The following is a 23,968-nucleotide window of genomic DNA, read 5'->3' as shown; positions in this document are numbered from 1 at the left end:
TTTTACCTATTTTGTCTTTTTGATTTGTTCACACATTTTTGTCAATACAATTGAATTTATGCGACAGTCCTATAAATGTAGAAGAATTAATAACCAGTCAAAATCGGGAGAGACAAGTACAAGCATAATGAGCTTCAAATGTCTGTAAAGAAATCAGTGCAACAGACAAAACAAGATGTATTTTTCATTGAAAGACCAAATAAAAAAGTAATATAATACAAAATTTAATGATAATCTTGACAACAAGCTATATGTTTACCTTGGTTTAATTTGACAGCTCTTCCTCTTTAGAATACCAGACTCCTCCATATTTAATAACTAAAATTCAAATAAATATTTTAAATATTTTTGTATTTCGGTATTTTCTTAAGAGTGAAGTGTTTATCAAAACATATGTAAAGTGTATATATTTTAAAGGTAAGAAGATATGAAATCATTGAAACAGTTTTCCACCGCGGACAATATAACGTAAACGCATTTTTTGTTATCTGAAGGGACGATTCTAAGTGCAACTATTAAGTTTTTTTTTATATTAGAAATCTATTTTTTCATTGTTAAAATCTCATAATCAAAAGTTGGAACAAAATTTCTGCAGGCAGACATTGTCTGAAATATGAACTATTATTCAACTTTCAAAGAAACTTTATTGATTCGGATTTTTATGAAATGAAGTAGACGATTCCAAAGAAAGAATAAAAAAATTATACTTCAAAGAGAAACAGCCAAAATCAGAAATAAAATTAAACGACGAAAGGACGAACAGTTTACACATCACCTAATGACTAAATCGGTACTGAGAAAAATCAAATGCAACCAAACAAATTAGTGATATCCATTACACTGTAATGTTAAGTCAATGCTGCTCCACATACGGCATCCATCATATTCCTCATGGTGAATATAAAGAGAATAGCATATTTTTCGTCTTAACGTCCCCTCATTAAGATACGTGTTTATGACTTATAGATCCCAACAACAGAAAGAGACTTAGTACAGATCTTAGAGCAGTAACTGACAGTTAGACGTTACGCACGGTATTGCGTCGCAAGACGTAACATGTATAATTGATAATGTTGACGCCAAATACTTCGACATTTTCTTATCAAAAGAGATTTGCGCTGTTTTTAAGAATAAAATATTGCTGAGTACCTACTCGAACGATTTTATAAAATAAATATCATAAGATGAATAGATTAGATATTTCAAAATTTATTATTTATTAGGCAATTTCGTAAGGATCGTTCTTATTTTCTGATCTGTGATGAATTGAAAACAAATGCAACATTTTCAAATCTATTTTGGGTAGAATGAATAGCATACTTTAAAGTAAAATATCTTGCTGCCGGAGGTACATGTACACATGAGAAGATAGAAATTAACCAGTAAAATATTTTTGACAAATTAAACATAAACAGTTATGGTATTTATTTCATAAGAATCGGTAATATAATAATTTTGGCATATTTCTTTATATAACGATTTTAGTAGATATAATTTTTTTTTAGATTGAACTCACTTTTGTTTAATATCTGTATGTGTCTGTGCGAGATTGTAGACTATTTGAAATGCTTTTTCTCATATTATTTTTTTAGCACTTATGATTTGTTTTTACCAAAGGTCTTTTACATTTTTTGAAATATAAGACCATTGTACCTCGTATTCTTATCTATAAATGTGCGTGATTTGCGTGAAAACTATTGTCCATAAGAAATTATCCCTAGCCCATTCCCCTTTTTCCCTGTGTCTATAAAGGGTCTATAATTCCTTATGTGTGTGTGGTTTTGTTTTCCTCATCTGAGTGTTATTTTGATTCAGCAGACCTTTTTTGGATGAACATTTGAAGGAATATTTTAGCTACTAGGACGGAAAAGTGTGCATTCATATAAATGAAGCCACTGTGCAGAAACGTCTAAATGACTCCCTTGGACATAATGGCTAGACAAAGGGAATGCTTTCCGAAAAAAAATGTAAGGTCATAATGTTTATGAAAACACCTGACTCATTAAGCCATTTGTATGAACTTATAGTTTGTATCTTTTAAGTATGCTAATTTTGAATTATAAAGGGACATTTTCTATTTCTGAACCGGATTTTGTGGCATGCCAAACCTTGATTTTCGATTATGAAAACAGTTGAAATTATTCTTTTATGTTTTTAAGAAAAATTAACGGGAGGTTATATCAAAGAAATGACTTTTATTAGTCATTTCTCATGTTATAAAATTATACTTCATTTGTCATTTTTAAGAAAAGGCCAATTATGCTAGACGAAATATATAACTCTTGTAATGCGTATGTATAAAATATTCGCTGGACAATCGAATCAAAGATCAATATGTCAAAAAACATCCACAAAATACTACACAGGAAATTAGATATTGCGCAATACACATTCCAATATATTAAAGGACTTTAAGTGCATATAATATATCGGAGTTCCTACTCCACTAATTGTTGTTATTTCGCCTCTTTGAAGAAAAGTTTTGCGAAAGATATTTATATTTTTCTAGTTATATGCTTGACCATATTCTAGACGAAGAACATTCGGGAAATTATTGTAGTCTTTTTTTCTTTCTAAGTAAAATAAGTTAATCCCAGTTGAAACGATATTCTAGTGCTTGTATTTCCTATCATGATTTCCCATAAAGAGGGACGCTGCTAGCAAGGAAGATATCAATTCAAGAGTTCAAGTGGTGAAGTTAAAATGATCCCTTCGTTATTTGTGCGGACGTTATCACGATTTGGTTGACCGTCATGGAATATCTATTCACAGGTGACGAAAGATATGTTCCAAATGTCATAACTAAAATCACATCCCCCTTGTTCACCGAATGTGACTAACCAAATTAGAGTTATCATCGTTGAGCAAGATCTGCTTTCCATTTCGGAGCACCTGAGTTCACCCACAGTTCTGGTGGGGTTCGTGTTGCTTAGTCTTTAGTTTTCAATGTTGCGTTTTGTACATTTATTGACATGTTGTACCCAACATAAGTTTTTTAAGGCCGCCTTTCAATAATGAATATACTCTGCAATAAACATCATAAGTACTTTCCACTAAGAAATCGTAATCTTAAGATGTCATTAGCGTGAGTTCAGTGCAACATGATAGCCAATCATGTGGAAGATAGAATTAGAAAGTTCTTAAAACATCTCGACTGCCATAATTCAACATATAATGTTGGTTCTTTACAAACATTGAAGTAATCTATCGTTGATTTTCATTTTATAAATATTATCTAAGTTGAATGTTGTGAAATGAATATGTGGATAATTGTGTTATTTTCTTTTCTTTTATTCTGCGATAAAGGATTTGTGTTTGGTCTTAGTTCGGAGTATGATGGATGTAACCGAACAGACATCTCAGACTTCAGATCGGAATTTGAAGTGATGAAAGGAAATTTCCACACTCTACTTAAGAGAGTAATTAGTAATGAAAACGAAATTTCTGACTTGAAAAATCAAAACAATGAACTTAAAAACACAATAAGACTTTGTTCATGCAAAATTGAAGAATTAAACGATATCATTATACAGAATCAATGTAACCTTAATGAAACAAGAAGTCAGTTTAATCAAGAACTACTACCACTAAGATCAGGTTCGTATATTTATGATCCTGTATGGTAAACTAATATACGTGTATATATATATAGATTACTAATAAATTCAACATTTCCGGTATGAATAGTTTTAATTCACTAGTACTTTCGTGTTTTAAATAACAATCTTCAGATGAAACTATACATGATTAACGTAACTATGTAACCCTAAATTAATATTAAGATCCATTTTGTTACATCTTGTGATCAATTTATTTTGCAATCGCCAATGACAGTCGGCAGGGTTTAAGAACATCAGTTGTTCGACCTGTTAGTTAAACGCGTTTTGTTAAAATATACTTTTTCCCTTTTTTGGTCTTTTGGAACTTGTTGTTTGTGTTGTATTTAGACCCTTCTACAACGAACTTTGCTTTACATGCACACGTATAAAAATTGCGGTTTTTGTCCAACGCAATCATAGGTTCGAACGTAGATTTCAATTTAGACTTGTTTATATTTTTTCGTTTGGGCTTGTATCATATTTTCCCTCCGGTTTATATGATCCGTTGATTCTATTTTCACTCTTTAAATCTATCCTTAATTGAGGTAAATTATATGGCCTTCCAAATATCGTTTCGATCCCTTACATCACTCATTTTAAAATTGACATTCTTTACACAAGTATACCTTGTTGTTAAATTGAGTACAGCTTGAAATAATTAATCAATCCCGTGTCTGTGTAGTGGCATCTAAACTGTTGTTTTGTAGGCCGTTTTTTGTTTTCTGTCCGGTCTTTTTTTTCTTCTGTATATTGTGTTGATTGGTTTCTCGATAAATGTACCCTGCTTAATGGTGTACTTTGTCAACACTGTTATTGAACAACACATTTGTTGAACTATAATTTAGCGGGGACACCCACCATCTCTGGTTATTTCTCTATTTTGTTTCTTACCTTGTTCTTTTTTATACATGTATTTAGTAATTGACCAAAATGCATTTGATCCATATGGTACTATATTGCACATTTATAATATTATTTATGAAATTCATGTATTGAAGAGCAAGGACTAAGAAAAGAAATATAAAAAACAAGAATGTGTCCATAGTACATGTATGCCCCAATCGCACTTTCATTTGCTATGTTCAGTGGACCGTGAAATTGGGTTACTTTTGAATTAAAATTAGAAAGATCATATCATAGGGAACATGTATACTAAATTGCAAGTTGATTGGACTTCAACTTTATTAAAAACTACCTTGACCAAAAACTTTAACATAATGCCATAAACGGGGCATAGAAAGAACTTGCATTGTTGAATTTAGCATGAACTAAAAAACGTCTTAAAAAACTATATCGGAACAGGTACATGTTCAATGCAAATATATAATTTCAAACTAACCTTATCTCTTTGTTAAACGATCGTCACAAATAGTCATACTATAATTATTTTGTTTGGCTTATTTTAGATTGGATGAATCAAAATAAAAAAGTATTCATAGGATTTTCTGCATATATGTCCGAAGATTTTGTGGAAGATCATAGTAAATCTTTGACCGAAGGTGATACGATTATATTCGACAAAACGGAAACTAACTCAGATAATGTCTTTAAAACAGCAACGGGTGTCTTCACAGCACCATCTAGCGGAATGTATTCCTTTACCTGGACACTTTGTGTAAATTCTAGAATAAACGACGGCGGTTATGGAGAATTTGGAACAGAACTGGTTGTTGATGGACAGATTTGTGGAATATTACATGCAGACACGGAATCACATGAAGATGACGCCTGTTCTACTGGGTTTATAATCAAATATGTCAGAAAAACCGGAAACGTTTATTTGAGAAATATTTATGCCGATCAAGGTTCTTTTCTAAGCAAGGAATCTCAAACACGCACAACATTTTCAGGATGGAAACTAAACTAATTAATTGTATATCTTGCTTGAAAAGTCTTACATTGTTAGTGATACAATAATAAACTGCTAAAAGTAACTCAAATTTCGAGATCTTTGCAATAGTCCACCACTGAAACACATATTATGAGTGTTCATTTCATTATTTATACATGCTATTTACTGAATACAACTTTCATTCTTATGGGGTTTAAGATTGGTTTTAAAAAAAGGTTTTGAGTTGCAAGCTAACTGTAAGTTGATAAAGTATAGGGAGACTTTAACTTCGATTAAAAGGCAACAATGTATTTTTGCTCATGTAGGCGGTTAGGGAGAAATTGTGTTTCTGGTTTTCTTTTCTGGTTCCAGCTGTTAAAATAATTGAAATACAATGCATATTGACATTATTTTTTTTTACTATTACATATCACAATCATTTTTTTCATAATATTATAATAGTAAAAAGATTGTATAATCCAACGAAAAATGTATGTATGTATGTTTTTTTTCTTTTTTTCAAAACTTTTTAGGTTTTTTTTTTTAGTTTTTTTTAAATTTTTTCGTATATGTTTCTGTTTAATTTATCTAAATAATTGTATTCACCTACATATTACACCATTTATCTAACACACTCTTTGTTTTCCCTTGTTAAATTGACTTCCGATTGTATCTTATTTCGTATATCAAAATATATATATAAAAAAAGCAAGGGCTTAAAAGTTCAAGTATTATGAAAAGCGTATTCCCCTTTTTAAAACTAAGCCAATCAATGTAACAGTAAATATGTTGACCCCCTAAAATGAAAATGATAACGCTATCCATGTGTTAAATGCCCTTTTCACACCTAAATGAAATCAATATTAATGAACCACAAAATAATCTAAAGTTAATGAATCAATTGTTTGTAAACTAGTTTTTCCGTGTTGATAAATGTACTAAGACTTCCCTTTCTTGTAAACCTTTAGATGCCTCCAGCTTTAAAGATCTATGTAAACAAACTCTTATATACCACACAAAAACATACAGTTTACTAATATATAATTGGGGTCTATTTCTTATTTATGATTATAAATACCTAATTATTAACAACTATATAATATTAAACATAATCGAAACATATTGATATATAATTTTTTTAAACATAATCATCAAAGTAAAAACTGCTTTAATATAAAAATATTAAGCAGTTATTAACTTTGTAATCCCTAACGGCCTCATCTGACTATAATTGACATAAGAATTAAGTTATCGTTATGTAAATTAGGGTGCGTTCGAATAGAAAGTCCTAAACATTGGCGACTTATTGAAGAATTGTAGAAATTTGAATAAAAAAAAAGAATGTCAAAGAGGTAGTAAGAAAATATTGTATATAATGTATATATAAATGTATTTTCGAATTTAGATAACTCGCTGCTATTGTATATTTATTCTTATTTTTACGCTTTAAAGGTTTTTTTTATTGGCTATTCTAAATGCTTCATAAAATATCTGTGATGTGTTCTGTTGTATTGATGTATTATTGATGTCACCTGTAGTATTTGTTATCCGTTGTGCATTGCTAAATTCAAAAATTTCCGCTTGATTTCCTAGCATTTCTAAAATATGAAAGCCTAGAGATAATAGCTATTTACTTAATTTTTTTTTTTTTTTTTAAAGTTTGTAAAGTTCTTTTATCATATTAATATACATGCAACAACATGTGAGTATAACAAATTTTTTTTTGCTATTCTAAAGTTTCAAGTATTCAAATATTCAATCATTTCCCATTTCAATTACAAATGATTTCTCTCATATTTCAAACCTTGTTTGTTTTGTTGTATATATTTTTTTTTTCGTCTTTTTTGGACTTTTCATCAGTTAAGTGTGATGATGTGTGTGGTGTATATATCTCGTTTTGCTGCCTGATTGTATGTAGTATGATTTCCATGTTAAAACCCAATGGGTAATTGTATAGAACAGTATAGGGCAGCTATCGGGTTATTTAACTTATGTAGTTGCACATTTGGACTCGGTAGTTTAAACTCACAAACAAGTGATAGCTCTATAATAGAAATATTACTTACCAATTTCAGATGTTCGTTTCTCGTCGTCTCTCTGTCACTACTCCAGAGCTTAAATCCGAATATAAATATTGTTTTCCTGCTATATGTTTTAAATTTCATCCTAATTATTGGAAATATTGAAACTAATCCAGGTCCTAGTTCAGATAATATTAATGAGTCTACCTCAAGTATAAAAGAAACTGCCTCACTATCCATATGTAACATAAACATACGCAGTCTAAGACATAAGCTAAATTTTCTCCAAAACTTTGCTGATGAATTTGATATAGTAACTATTACTGAAACTCATTTAGATCCAAGTGTTAACATTGACGATTTGCAACTTTGCTCATTTTCGAAGAATATAATCCGAAAGGATCGTAACAGTGCAGGCGGAGGTATTATAATCTATGTAAAAGATGATATATCCATTGCACGAAAAGGTGAACTCGAAAACCATATTGATGAGACAATATGGGTCGAGATTAAAGGTAAAGGTCAATCATTTCTTCTTTGTTGTACATATAGACCTGAGTGGACGGACAATGACTATTGGACAAGACTTAATTATTCACTGGGATTAAGTTACCAGCTAAGCGAGAATATTGTTATAACAGGAGATTTGAACTCTGATTTATTTTCCATTCATAATAATAAATTATATGATACAATGAATCTTTTTAATCTAGAAAATGTAATAAATAAACCAACAAGGGTGACTGGTCATAGTAGCACATTACTAGACCCGATTATAATCAGCGATACAATTAAATATTCTATTGCCGACGTTCTTAAATTACCGTCTGAAATAAGTGATCACGATGCTTCTGTAATATTTTTAGAATGTCCGATATTTGCAACCAAATCATACAAAAGAGAAATTTGGTTGTACGATAAAGCAGATCTAAATAAATTTTCTTTAGACCTTGATTCTGTCAGTTGGGATGAACTTTTTTCTGATGTTGAGGATGTTGACGAGATGTGCAATACATTTACTCAAAAACTACTAGACATAGCCAGGCAAAACATCCCAACTCGACATGTTTATATACGAAACAATGACCGACCGTGGTTTGACAATGAATTAAGGAGAGAAATTCGTAGAAGAGACCGATTTCGTAAAAAAGCCTTAAAAACTAAAAAAGATTGTGATATCAATAAATACAAAAAGCAGAGGAACAGAGTAAATAATATGAAAAAAGCTGCAAAAGAAAAATTTGAAAGAAGTTTGGATAATCTTATCTTAAATAACGTGGCTAACCCTAAAACTTATTGGAAAATAATGAAAATGCTTATAAAATCAAATAAAGGTTCTGGTGATTTACCCCCACTTAATAATATTATTCACGATGAAAGCATGGAAGATGTAGTGTACGGAGACGACGAGAAATGTAATCTGCTAAATAAATATTTTAGTCTGATTTCTTCCCTTGAGGAGGAAGGTGTTCCCATACCCGAAATTAAGCCAAGAACAAATATTTTTTTAAAAGATTTAGTAATTGAAATAGATGAAATAGTCGATATAATTAAAACTTTAGATCCTAATAAGGCATCTGGTCCAGATGTCATAAGCCATAAAATGCTGAAAATGTGTCCTGAAAAAATAGCAATTCCCTTAAAAATAATATTTAATAAATCCCTACAACAATGTAAATTTTCCACCAGCTGGAAGATTGCTAATGTAATAGCATTTTTTAAAAAGGGAGATAGTTCGTTACCATCTAACTATAGGCCAATATCGCTTATAAGTTGTGTAGGGAAAATAATGGAGCGAGTTGTTTATAAACATGTCTTCAATCACCTACATAGAAATAAGTTAATATATGAATACCAGTCTGGTTTTCTGCCAAAATATTCGACAGTTCATCAGCTTTTAGAAATTTATAATTCTATATTAAATTCATTAGAAAATAAAGAAATTAGCTGTTTTGTTTTTTGTGACTTTTCTAGAGCATTCGATAAAGTTTGGCATAAAGGATTGCTACATAAAATGAAGTCATACGGTGTTGACGGAAATTTATTAAATTGGTTTCAAAGTTACCTAAACAACAGACAACAGCGAGTTGTTATTAAACAATCTTCCTCTGAACTTTGCAGTATTTCAGCTGGTGTCCCACAGGGTTCTGTTTTGGGACCGCTGTTATTTATTATCTATATTAATGATATTGCTGAACACTTGATTTCTTTATGTAGATTATTTGCAGATGATACATCTCTGGGCTACTCTAGTCGTGACACGACTCAAATACAATCAGTGATCAGTCACGACCTGAGTGAGCTCAGCGATTGGTCTAAGAAATGGCTGATGTCCTTTAACCCAGCAAAAACCGAAATAATGTTGTTTTCATACATTGAAACTCCAGAAATGAATTTCACTTTCAATGGTAAGAGGATTGAAGTTACAGACTTCCACAAACACTTGGGTGTTACATTTAGTAAAGATGCTAAATGGAACACCCATGTGGAAAATATCATAAAAAATGTATCTAAACATTTAAATGTACTTAGAAAATTAAAGTACAGGATAAGTAGGAGCAACTTAGAAAAGCTTTACTTGACTTTTATTAGACCGCTTTTCGAATATGCATGTGAAGTTTGGGATAATATGGGTGTGGGTTATTGTAAAAAATTAGAACAGCTGCAGCTTGAGGCAGCCAGAATTGTAACAGGTCTTCCTATTTTTACAAGTAATAGAATTATTTATGATGAGATTGGTTGGGAAACTCTAGCTGAACGAAGAGAAAGAAGGAAGTTACAATTATTCTATAATATTCAACATAATAATGCACCAGCCTATCTTTGCAATTCTATTCCACCAACAATCCAAAGTACAGCTGTTTATCCATTACGTAATGGGAATGATATAATATACCCTTTTTGTAGACTTTCATTAACCCAAGAGTCCTTCATACCTTCAACAATACGACTGTGGAATAACCTTAATGTGGTGACACGCAACATTGACTCTTTAGGTAAATTTAAAACCGAACTAAAAAATCTTAAATTGAATTCAAAAGCCCAAGTACCAAAACATTATGAATTTGGCAATCGTAAACTCAATATTATATTGACACAACTTAGGTGCTCAGCTTCTTTTTTGAACTATGATCTTAACAGAGTCAACATTATTTCAGATCCGTCTTGTAGTTGTGGTGCCAAGTTCGAAGATTCACGTCACTTCTTTTTTTATTGTCCTAATTATTCCAATATAAGAACCAAATTATTTAATAATCTACATTGGTTAAAAGATAACTCTCTACTAAATTTGAACACCATAACCTCCGGCGATAAGTCTTTAAGTAATGTTGAAAATGAAAGAATTGTAAAGAATGTATATGAATTTATTAAAGAGTCTAAGAGGTTTCTAATTGTGTAATGTAGAACATAATAAAGTGCAAATACATGCATATTGTGTATTACCACTCACATCATCACACACCATCTTTTCAGAGTTCAAATATGTTATATATATATATATACAGAATGTATTGTTTGTATGCATGCTTTGTAAATATTCTACTGTTGTAAATTGTTATGGGAGATTAACTTGTGTCTCATCCCTTTTGCACATTTACGCAAATAAAATATGTTTAAACTAAATCGCGAAATTAATATGCACAAAGGTATTGGTTACTTTCAAGTGTTAATTACTTATTTGATTACAATATAAGTTAACTAATATAATAAGAGTGTAAGGTACTCGTCAGGTATATTTGATTAGGATTGAAGATTCGCGAAATAAAAAGCGGCAAACATTTTATACATACATTGTTGCCTTTTAATCGAGAAAAGGTACACTCTCAAAAATGATCCGTTTTACGATATTTAATAACTTACAGAAAATGCAGTCAGTGATTTGTAAACCCGACCTTGCACTCAAATATTAAACTTGTAGTCCGTCCATTAACTTCATTATGATAGTGAGTCAACCGAGTAAATAACCCTTTTATATAATTTAAATATGTGCAGGGAGACTTCATATAATATAGATATAAATAGGCGTGTAGTCAGTGCAATCGTCACCTACATGTAGCTAACGACCATACAACACAGTATGACAAACTGTCTCACTAAATTAACTCATCAAAAATAACAGGATTGATCAATGTATAACTAACCGAAAAAATGTATGGTCCGTGTATAAGATTAGACATACAATAATGTTCCATCATTAAGATAAGCCTAAATTTTGCTCATCAATTTTTTTTTCTCTAAAAAAAACATACACTCTCATTTGCTCGTTTTGTGCTCTTTTGAAGATATGAAATGAAAGGGAACGGGGTTGTAGTTATGACATAAGGAACATATCCGATATCATCTGTGAAACGGATATTCCATAACGGTCAACCAACTCGTGATGGTGTAATGTATTTGTATTCAGTTATCATTTCTATTTTGTTTTCTATCCAAATACAAACAATCACATTTTCCGATTCAATGCATTGTTATTCTGTATATGAATGAAGACATACTATGACATTTCATTTAATACATAAATATTGCAGCAGCATGATATTTTTTATACTATTTAAATACAAAAACGTTGACATAGCGCATATGTTGTTTGTTTTTGCCTCCTTCATATTTATTCAGTTTTAAAATATTAGACAAAATACACATTCTACCAATTTATTCGGGTTGTTGTCTCTTTGACACATTCCCCATTTCCATTCTCAATTTTATTTAACCATGACGACCATGTTGATTGATGAGGAGGATGAACTAACAAAATCTTTATATGAGATACCATAATGATCATTACAGCAAGTTGGTTAGTAATTAGTCCAGTGATAACAGATAGATATATATGTAAGTGCATGAAGACGTCGACTATAGACGCAAAGTAATGGTAAGTTCCTTAATGTAAAATCAAAACTACTTCTCAAGGTATATCTACGGAAAGGTTTAAATTACTTATTATCAGAACAGTGGTGGGAGTTAATTTAAAAGAAAAACAAAAGAATTCTTTTGATAAGGTTGGCAACCTTCTTATAAGAACAGATGCATGGAACGGTTGAAAGACCCAAATGTCAGAAAAATTTCTAGGTTTTTAATTGAATGATGGAAAGCAGCTGTAGAATAATCCGAACAGTCACTGCATTTAGACATTTTCAACGATAGGGTGATCAAGCCTTATAATCAGGTAACCTTCATCTAAAATGCAAACTAGATGTAATGTAGCAATCAATTTAGAATTGCACTTATCCTTTAATACTATATATATGTGTGAATTTGTAAATTTATAAATGATGAAAAAAGAACCAAATATAGGTTGAACAAGATTTAACAAAAGACCATTGTATTACTTAAGAACACTTCTTTGTACTAAGATTGCGTAGTTGTTTAATAAAGAAAATAATATTGTTTTCAGTTATACTATTTCTGTACTTCCTTAGTGTTTCTCAAGAAAACACCACTTAGTTAAGAAATATATTACTTATTCTACGTAAGTCTTGATCTTTATAGTATTAATAACATCAAAGTGTGAAGTATGCAGTGACGTAAGATAAAACAGAAGGAGTGTTTGACATAAGTTTATTCACTTATTCTCATTCTTTGAGACCAAACTAAATAAGATGACAAACATTATAATTTGTTTCTAAATAAATAAACTATGAGTTTCAGTTGATAATTTCTAAAAATTTACGTTAGTTATATATGTATGTTTCATTTAATTTTTTTCAGTATTCGAGGAAAATTTATAAAAATACTTTTAGATAAGGACTTTGATTCATCCACATAAAATAAAACTATATCATATACCATTTGAAATCTTTTTGTCTGCACCTCCTGTTTCAATGAAGTTTATGTAAAATGATAAATAAGTTGAATGTCTGCGATGAACATTCCTTAATTTTCTTACATGAGCAACACGATGGGTGTCAAAAGTGGAGCAGGACCTGCTTACCCGTCCGGATCAACTGAGATCACCCCCAATTCTTGGTTAGGTTCGTGTTGCTCAGTCTTTAGTTTTCTATGTTGTGTCATGTGTACTATTATTTGTCTCTTTGTCTTTTTCATTTTTAGCCATGGCGTTGTCATTTTATTTTCGATTTATGAGTCTGGAACTGGAAACAATCAGTTCTATAACAGATCCGACGACTTAACTGGTACCTTAAGATCTAAGGCTGTGGAACATGTAACATTTAAGATGAGATGGAAATCTATGTATCAATCATATCGATTTTCAAATAGTAAAAGTTCTTGATAATTCTTTAGTTTGTTTTCAATCTTTCTGTGTCGTATTATACATGTTATAGCAAGGGACCTTTCTTAATGTTTAACCTTGCAAAAAAATTGTAATTGACATATTTGAGCTGAAATAAGGAAAACGAAATACTTGTATGGCATGTATGGGTGTGGGATATAGGGATAAAATGGGGTGATTCGAGTATACATGCAGTGGGTGAATAAAGTTGTATGGTGAGTTAAGGGGAATATAAGAAATTGATCCTGTAATAAAAAATGGAAAATAGGTAAAAAAACGTTTCAAAAGAACTGGAAATAAGCCTGTGATTGCCTCTGAAATGTTATGTTTCAGATTTTTTTGTCGAATTATATGATTGCCTTTACTAGAACAAATATTTTACACACATTCAAAAAAAAAAACATTTTGAGGCACATATATTATTTAGTAAGTTAATAGTTTATCATAATAATCAAATATTACTGTCAGAATCTCACCAACTAGGTTGATTTGGCAGTTAGTGCAATTTTGCACCAATTTTACGAAAGGTTAAAGAATGTAAATACATTTTAGATAAGAAACTGACATATTTACTTGAACTATCTAATCACATATTGAGTGTTGGACATCTGAGACACAATCTCAAAATGACACCATATCACTTTCTAACATTGTTTTTGTTTCACAATAATTCAAAGTGGTAAGTTCTTTAAATTTACAAACTCTCACTCAATTATCATACAGAGATGGATAAAGTAATTGTTGAACAAAACATCATTATTCATTTTAGTTAACATCTTTGCACTGAATACTTAAAATAAACTAAGTTATGGAATATCTGTTTAACAGATAACGACGTATATCATATTTTCCAATTGTCGTAACCACACTCCGTATCCTCGAAAATGTCCAACCTAATTAGACTTATCACCGGGTTTTAACTTATATTAACAAGAAGTTGGATCCTACACGTGATCCCATGTTTTTATGTTGTTCGTACTGCTAACAATTTAAGAAACAACAGACACTGCTTCCTCTGCATCATGTTTAAAAGTATACATCGAATATGACATACGCTATTATGTCATTACTAGAATTTATGACAAACGAGACTCGAGACGATTTTAATTTTGATTTCAATTTTCCCCCACTTCACTGGTAATATACCAACTGCACCTACATATGGGATATGCATTTACCAACTTAATTATTCGGTATTCAAGAGCAAACAGCTGCTACTAAAACTTTGTAAACCGTCACCAGTGTCTGAGCATAAAGTTGGTGAACCAGGGAATACAAAAACCTTGTTGATGAATATTCCGTATCAACTGTTCAAATAAAACACGATGGTCTTGAAGTAGAGATTATAGGTACCAACATTGTTTATCATCTGAATAACGTGTAGTAATATTCCTTTATTTGTCTTTGTGAATATTTGTTTAACAGTTTAGTTTGTCGTCAATATCCATTTGACGTGGTTCGGTACTTTTGCATCCCGTAATCGTGTCATTGTGTTGTGGTCATTTTTTGTATTCTTGTCTTTCATTTTTGCTAATGTGCTTTGTCTACTAGTATATGCCTTTTTGTGATTCTTTGTTGACATATTTATTTTTGTTATAGCGATTAAGAATATAACACCATCGACCATGTTGACTGCTGTACCCGTATTTTTGACATTTATTTACTATTATGTCTGTTTGTGTTGTTTAAACATTATTGTCAAAATAATGGAATTGTGTACGACTGTCACACACGTGTAAGGTTTCGTCTAGCTATAAAACTAGGTTTAATCCATATTTTCTACATTGGGAAATGTCTGTACCAAGTCAGGAATATGACAGTTTAAGCAGTTGTTTGTTTTACATTGAATAGGGACTTTCCGTGTTGAATTTTCCTCGGAGTTCAGTATTTTTGTTATTTTACTTTTTTTCGTTACTTTTTTGTGCTGTCTTTTTTTATCCCTTATTTGCCATTCCATATTTTGTGTTCATTTTCAATTTATGAGTTAAACTATCCCCTTGAATTGGTTTCTACCGCCACTTTTATTATCACAACACAATATTTTCCACTGAATAAATTTACAAGTAATGTTCTTTGTCATAATGATAAAAATGTATCAATTTTGTAAAGAAATATAATTCTTCATTCGTTTATGCTCATGCAAGTAAATAAACACCATTTTCCTTATTATCGTGTTATTACATATGTAAGTTAGTGAATGGGTCCATGTACGTCAATTAATGGGATATCGTAATTCAGAAAAAATGAAACTAATTGTATTCTTGACGACTTGTCCTTTAATTCATATGAGGCTGGCTGCATATACAATCTTTTAAGGAATAATGAAAAGAAGCTAGCATTATATTTAAACTTTACTAAGTTTGGGCAGGAATTGTCTTACATTATTCATTAGAATTTATTTGTGTATTTGAATTTTGCACAATTTCCAATCAATGGTCACTAAAATCTAGTAAAAGAATATTAATCCATCATTTTCTACATTTGAAAATGCCTGTACCAAGTCAGGAATATAACAGTTGTTGTCCAGTCGTTTTTTATGAGTTTTGTCATTTGATTTTGTCATGTGATTAGGAACTTTCCGATTTGATTTTCCTCTGAGTTCATTATTTTTGTGATTTATTTACAATTGCATTTGATGTCTTGATTTAGTGTTTGTTATACATATAATGGCAATGGAAGGCGTTTTATGGTGAGAAAAGCAAATATTCAAAATAAGATGTTAATACAGTTATCATTGTGTGAACACTTGACAAAATAAGCTTGTTGGAATATAGCTCCGCAAACACTGCTGATTTAATGCCTTGAGAAAAACTGAATGTTATGTTTATTTTCAGCTTGTATAAACCGTGATTGTCATACAGGATGGATACATTTTCAGAACTCGTGTTATTTATTTGGCAACGATACATTAAATTGGTATCAGGCATCGGTAAGCATTTATTGTTATGTCACCACAACATGCTGGTAATTGTTTAAATGTCATTTATACAAAGCGAAAACGTTTAAAAACCGTTTATGGATGATAGTTAAACAAAGGTACCAGGATTATAACTTAATACGCTAGACGCTCGTTTCGTCTCCATAAGACATATCATTGACGCTGAGGTCAATATAGTTATAGAGCCAAACAAGTACAAGGTTGAAGAGCATTGATGACCAAAAATTCCAAAAATGTTGTGCCAAATACAGCTAATGTAATCTTTTCCTGGAATAAGAAAATCCTTAGTTTTTTCGAAAAATTTCTAGATAAACCAATTCATAATGTTACAAAATTTGTACTTTTCATTTTGATAAAAATAATAATTATTACAATTTGATGATCAAAATTATTTCAGTATGTATGACGCGTGATTCTTGATTTAAAAAAAAAAATATCGTAGCCATCATATATTCATTTAATTTAAAAAAAAAAAAACTATCCAACACCATGGTGAACAGATGAAACAACAACAAAAAAAACTAATCAGAAAAGTATTGAACAACAAGAACCTATTGCTTTATCATAGTTGTTTGTGTGCCTCGTAGCAATCTTTAGAGTTAAGCATATTGCTACTTATTTTAACAGTTTGTTCGTATGGTTTGATTTTACACCACTGTCTCAAATAAAGGCAACAGTGATATACCGCTATTCGAAATTCATAAATCAATTGAGATAAAAACAAATCCGGGTTTCAAACTAAAACTCACCTAACGCAATGTAGAAGTTAAAAGATTATCTATACAAAATGTAATGCATTTTAGACGAAATTAAATTATAATTCTGGTGCCCTTGATAACTAATTACAACACTCCTCTTATAAAAATATGTAAAATGATTCAATCGAAATATTTTTTCAGAGTTCTTGTCTATCTCATCATGCTGATCTTGTTAAAGTTGAAACTGTAGATGATGAAGAAACGTTTCTTAAGACTACTGCACGTGCTTTGGGTACACGTATGTATGTTTCTCTCTGAAGGGGCCAAACGGGGAATGATTAATTTGCTTATATATAACAACTGAAAGGCGCAATTTGACATTATTGATTGGTTTGCAGTGTGTTTATTATTATCAGCTTAAAATAAGCGGTATAATTGGTTATTCCAGTTTGTGTATAAAAAAAAACGTGAAAACTGAAGTTTTGAAAAATTCATCAAAGTAAAAATGCTTATGATTCGGTACAAACGTTTTGACTCCATTAAACTCACCGGTGGTACCGAATCAGATTGAAGTCAAATTGCAATGCGATGTTGAAGATTATTCAAAACCCAAATACCAACAATTAAGACTCAAATGAGATTAAGGACATTTTTATCTTTGCTTGGTGCTGAAAACCCGAATAATTCGACATCTTATGAATGGACCATTTTCAGATGATAACCTATAATTATTATGTTATAGCAGCAAAGAACTGTATACTATTTTTATGACGGTGACAGTTAAATGTTTGAAAAATTATATATGCATCTATTCTGCAAGATGTGTTTGATGTCCAATTAATTTAAAGTATACCTCTTGATGAGAAATACACATTTTCAGATCAAAGTCGTATTATCGAATACGGTCGCTGGCTGTTATACTCCAAAACGTATCCGGAATTTATAATAATAATAATAAAAGATCTAATATGACTTGGTTTTTATAATAAATGTAAGTTTGCTGGATCCCAAACATTACCACATTAACCTATAATGTATATTTGGGTTGATCACTCAATTTTGCTAATATAATCAATTACAATACAAATGGGGAGTTTCGCTATCTATAAAACCAGGCTTTAACCGACCATTTTCTTCGAAAAAGACTGTACCAAGTCATGTTAATTCTTTCCCTTTATTCGTTTAGTTGATAAAGTCTTACGTCAGTTCTTTTAGATTTGAATGTTTACTTTAATTAATGTGTTATTGTGACCTATATTTTTCTTACCTAAGGATGGGCCTTATTGTTTTTGTCCTGTCATGTTGCTCTATCTTTAGTTTTCTATGTAGTGTATGATGCACTTGTTCGTCTTTTTATCGCATAATGTCTTTGATATCATAATGGCGTTGTTAGTTTTTCTTCGACGCATCTGATATTGAATAGGAGACAGTGTTTATTATTCCAAGGGAAATTCATGAGAAATAAGTAGATGTTTTTTATTCAAAACAGGGTATATTATTTCAATTGTGTTATGACCTACAGAGAACTTTTAAGTACTTAAAGGTATATGAAATCATATGACAGTAAATAAACCACGCTCAAATAAAGGCAACATTAGTATACCGCTGTTAATAAGTCATAAATCGATTGAGAGAAAACAAATCCGAATAACAAACTAAATAAGGCAACAGTAGTATACCGCTGTTCGAAAGTCATAAATCGATTGAGAGAATACAAATCCGGGTTACAAACTAAAACTGAGGAAATACATCAAATATAAGAGGAAAACAACGAAACAACAGGAACACAGTGCAATAAAAACAAACGCCGTCATACATATAAACGAGTATTTGATAAGAAATGCCATATTCCTGACTTGGTTCAGGACATTTTAAGAAAAAAAATGTGGGTTGAACCTGGTTTCATGGCTAGCCAAACCTCCCGCTTATATGGCTATGTTAACAAATATCGCCAAAATGACAATACTACTTGACAGAAAATTTTATTTTTGCCTTGACATCAAGACATTTTGTTTTGTAGTGCATGAGTTTTCATATTTACGAAACGTGTCATTCATGCACAAAGTGATAAATCAGAGATATGTATTAAAAATAATTGACTCGGGATGATTTTCAAAAATTTGAGACTCTTCCAAATAGTAGCAAAAAAAGAATACTGAATTTGATGTATACAAGTGTGTTACAAGTTATGCAAAATCTTATTGTTTTAGATTTTTGGTTAGGAGCACGAGATGACGTAACTGAAGGAAGCTGGGTATGGTCAGCAGACGACAGTGATTTGGATTATACCGATTGGTACCCTGCTGAACCAAATAATTATCTTGTTGAGGAAGATTGTTTAGAATTGTCTGGTGTCCATAACTGGCAGTGGAATGATGCACCTTGTAAAACATTTTTAATTCAATTCATATGCGAAAAAAGGCAAGTGTTTCCCTTCTTTTAGAAATACTTCGGCAATCCTCGGTAGAATCCGCTACTCTCCTACGGAATCGGCCGAGGTGAGACGAATTGCAGTGGAATGATGCACCTTGTAAGTCTTATTTAATTCAATTCATATGCGAAAAAGAAACACTTTATGAATTAGAAAAAATATACACAATATTCCGGTATGTCATGGCAGATGTGTCATAATGAATATGCGATGTCAAAGTATTTTGTTTGTTCGAGTCTACATTTGGCTGGAATCAACTCCTTCTTTTCGGTAGGACAGGTTTTAGAGCAAGTCATTTTAAAGGGGATACGAATAGTTGGGAACTAGATGTATCCTTCTTATCAAAGAGTACTCCCTTGTCGCGTCGACCAGCATAGACAAATCAACTGCCAAAAGCCCTCATCAACAAATTAATTATGATGTGCAGACATCTTGTTTGATTTGACACAGTTGCTCATTTAACAAAGCGCCATTCGCACAAGAATGAATATAACGCATATGAAAAAAAGCATCATTTCATTTATTTTCTCTGTCGTCATGGTAAGTGCAATCCATTACGACGATTTGCCCTTGATAGCCCAATTTTTGTGTGTAAGTTTTTACTCGTGTATTTCACACAGTAAATGTTGGAACATAGATGGGCAAATCAAAGATTTAGATAAAAATGAAATATCATGTTCAATTAAATTTCTGCAAGTTGATTTTAAAAAATATACATATATTGCAAATCCAAATCTTAATACAAACGCAGGAAAGCAGAAAACCCAACATGAATAAAAAAAACTGTGCTTTAAACGTTAATTTTGAATCAAACTTTTACATTTTAATGTGGGTTTTTTTCTCAATCGACTTCTGAATTTCGAACAGCGGTATACTACTGTTGTCTTTATTTACATGAAGGATATATAATCTTTCTTTTCAATGTTTTATGATTTCGGCAAAAATATCCAAACAGAAAATATATTCATATCTGTTAGAATTCTAGAAACGATGTGAATCCATATATACATTGCGATATTCCATAACTCAAAATGCTATTTCAACAATTAATTCTGCTACTGCAAATTGAAAGCATAATACAAGTTCAAAATATGATGTGTTATACGTAGTTGTCTCATCTTTTTTTTTTCTTCTTTTTCAGTGCTCTTGGATTGAAACCAGGTATTATTGGATAAATGTCAAATAAGACCGATTGAGAAAGACATTTTGTTATCAATAAATACATTTCTTTACGGCTCTGTTTTATATATATAACGGTCTTTCTATAGTTGTATGAGATGGGGTATTACCCATTGAATTTCTTTCTGCACGGACTATTTTGGCAGTAAGTATATAAGGAAGATTTGAGGTGTGTTTGACCAATGTGACGCTCGTTACAAGGTAGTAAGACCAGGTTAGTTTGGTATACTATTCCCAACCCTCCCGCCTTTTTCATATGTAACCTTATCGTTTCTATTCGACTTGTGTATGGTAAATATTGATTCATTTATGTATGACTATAGTATACATTTATGTTGAACATGTTGAATCAAAAGGTGATCTTGTTGCGAACGCACAACCCTATACTGTGTTTAATATTTTTTCTACGATATATAGTTAAGACAACATTTATATTTTCGGAGGAGTGAAACGAGGGAGTAAATAAAATCAATTAAAACGAGTTTCTGGTCAAATGTAATCCATATATTTTAATCCATAAAGAGTTCAAACAGTAAAACAAATGGCTCTTTTCATGAAAACAACCTTGGTTATAGTATTTAGTCTTTTTATAATCACCGCAAAATCGCCATAACGAGTAAATAAGTTTTAACTCTTTAAGGTATAACACATCACTTCTTTAAGAATCATAACAACTTTAACCAAGTGCTCCGCAGGGGGCAGCTTTATACGACCGCAGAGGTCGAACCCTGAACAGTTGGGGCAAGTATGGACAAAACATTCAAGCGTGATACAGCTCTGAATTTGGATTGTGATCAAATTTTTGACATTACATGGTTTTTTTTTTACACAAAACAAATGTCAAGATTTTACAAATCAATTAAAGATTTCTTCTTCAAACTTTTTAAATCTAAAATTAAATAGTTGACACAGCATAGGTTTCTGACACAGAATGAATGTGGTCTAATGAACTTAAAAGTTTTTTTTTTTGCCTTTGAGCAATTCACTATGCTGTTGAATATTAATCCTCTCAAAAAAATGTTTGAAGAAATTTTCTTTTTATTTATGAAATCTGAAATGAGAAAAATTTAACCCCCCCCCCCTTTTTTTTCACATCCCCGCTTCCCTTTTTCCAAAACTGATATTAATTCAAATTTCTAATGGAGTTTGCAACAATAACTACTCTTTTAAATACATCATAAAATATCAAAATGTAAAATAAAGTGTTTGTTATCACTGAATGGTAAAGATTGGTTGGTAGTAAAAGTGAATATACATTGTTTATTGTATAAAACAATAAAAAAAACTTCATCAGCAACATTTTATATTGGCAAATTTCCAATGAAGTTATTTACATAAAGTTATTGGCAAATAAAAATAGAAAATGACATCATAGTCCTGTCTGGCAAATGTCCAACATACATTATCTAAAAACATTTTAGATAAGATAAGGAAAAAAAGCTTCATCAGCAACATTTTATATTGGCAAATTTCCAATGAAGTTATTTACATAAAGTTATTGGCAAATAAAAATAGAAAATGACATCATAGTCATGTCTGGCAAATTTCCAACATATATGATCAACTACTATTCTATACAAAGAAAGATAACTCCAATTGAAAATTAATTGCTATTGCACAATATTGTGCAATTAGATATTTCTTGCTATTGTGCAATACTGTGCAATTGAAAATTTCTTGCTATTGCACAATACTTGATATGGAATCCTGATTTGGACCAACTTGAAAACTGGGCCCATAATCAAAAATCAAAGTACATATTTAGATAAAGCATATGAAATAAGCCCAAGAATTTAATTTTTGTTAAAATCAAACTTAGTTTAATTTTGGACCCTTTGGAACTTAATGTAGACCAATTTGAAAACTGGACCAAAAATTAAGAATCTACATACACAGTTAGATTTGGCATATCAAAGAACCCCAATTATTCAATTTTTGATGAAAACAAACAAAGTTTAATTTTGGACCCCAATTTGGACTAACTTGAAAACTAGGCCAATAATTAAAAATCTAAGTACATTTTTAGATTCAGCATATCAAAGAACCCCAAGGATTTAATTTTTGTTAAAATCAAACTAAGTTTAATTTTGGACCCTTTGGACCTTAATGTAGACCAATTTGAAAACGTCACCAAAAATTAAGAATCTACATACATAGTTAGATTCGGCATATCAAAGAACCCCAATTATTCATCAATTTTTGATGAAATCACACAAAGTTCAATTTTGGACCCTTTGGGCCCCTTATTCTGTTGGGACCAAAACTCCCAAAATCAATACCAACCTTCCTTATATGGTCATAAACCTTGTGTTTAAATTTCATAGATTTCTATTTACTTATACTAACGTTATGGTGCGAAAACCAAGAAAAATGCTTATTTGGGTCCCTTTTTGGCCCCTAATTCCTAAACTGTTGGGACCTAAACTCCCAAAATCAATACCAACCTTCCTTTTGTAGTCATTAACATTGTGTTTAAATTTCATTGATTTCTATTTACTTAAACTAAAGTTATTGTGCGAAAACCAAGAATAATGCTTATTTGGGCCCTTTTTTGGCCCCTAATTCCTAAACTGTTGAAACCAAAACTCCCAAAATCAATCCCAACCGTTCTTTTGTAGTCATAAACCTTGTGTCAAAATTTCATAGATTTCTATTAACTTAAACTAAAGTTATAGTGCGAAAACCAAGAAAATGCTTATTTGGGCCCTTTTTGGCCCCTAATTCCTAAAATGTTGGGACCAAAACTCCCAAAATCTATACCAACCTTCCTTTTGTGGTCATAAACCTTGTGTTAAAATTTCATAGATTTCCATTCACTTTTACTAAAGTTAGAGTGCGAAAACTAAAAGTATTCGGACGACGACGACGACGACGACGCCAACGTGATAGCAATATACGACGAAAAGTTTTTCAAATTTTGCGGTCGTATAATAATTTAACAAAATGCAACTATTTGGGGGGCACAAATTGTGTCTTTAATGTCTTAAACAATATGTTTCCCTCATCAAATAAGCTTTTAAAGATAAAAATATACATCAA

At 31.0% G+C, this 23,968-nt stretch overlaps 1 protein-coding gene across 1 annotated transcript; it reads left to right on the top strand.

Moving 5' to 3' along the window:
- The first annotated feature begins 16,498 nt into the window (after positions 1–16,498).
- LOC143076963 (low affinity immunoglobulin epsilon Fc receptor-like) lies at positions 16,499–20,982 on the top strand. Its single transcript, XM_076252859.1, has 4 exons — positions 16,499–16,612; positions 17,521–17,617; positions 19,530–19,740; positions 20,892–20,982. Exons 1-4 carry the CDS (start codon positions 16,499–16,501, stop codon positions 20,923–20,925), a joined length of 456 nt encoding a protein of 151 aa, XP_076108974.1. The 3' UTR covers positions 20,926–20,982.
- The last annotated feature ends 2,986 nt before the right edge of the window (positions 20,983–23,968 follow it).

This window comes from Mytilus galloprovincialis, chromosome 5 (genome assembly GCF_965363235.1).
Source record: "Mytilus galloprovincialis chromosome 5, xbMytGall1.hap1.1, whole genome shotgun sequence".
In the NCBI taxonomy this organism is placed as follows: domain Eukaryota; kingdom Metazoa; phylum Mollusca; class Bivalvia; order Mytilida; family Mytilidae; genus Mytilus; species Mytilus galloprovincialis.
The sequence above is the reverse complement of the archived record's forward strand: the minus strand, read 5'-3'. Positions and strand labels throughout refer to the sequence as shown.

Coding starts and splice junctions, on each gene's coding strand:
- LOC143076963 (XM_076252859.1), top strand. CDS start 16,499: ATGTTATGTTTATTTTCAGCTTGTATAAACCGTGATTGTCATACAGGA. Junction 16,613..17,520: donor TAAATTGGTATCAGGCATCG/GTAAGCATTTAT, acceptor ATATTTTTTCAG/AGTTCTTGTCTATCTCATCA. Junction 19,741..20,891: donor CAATTCATATGCGAAAAAAG/GCAAGTGTTTCC, acceptor CTTCTTTTTCAG/TGCTCTTGGATTGAAACCAG.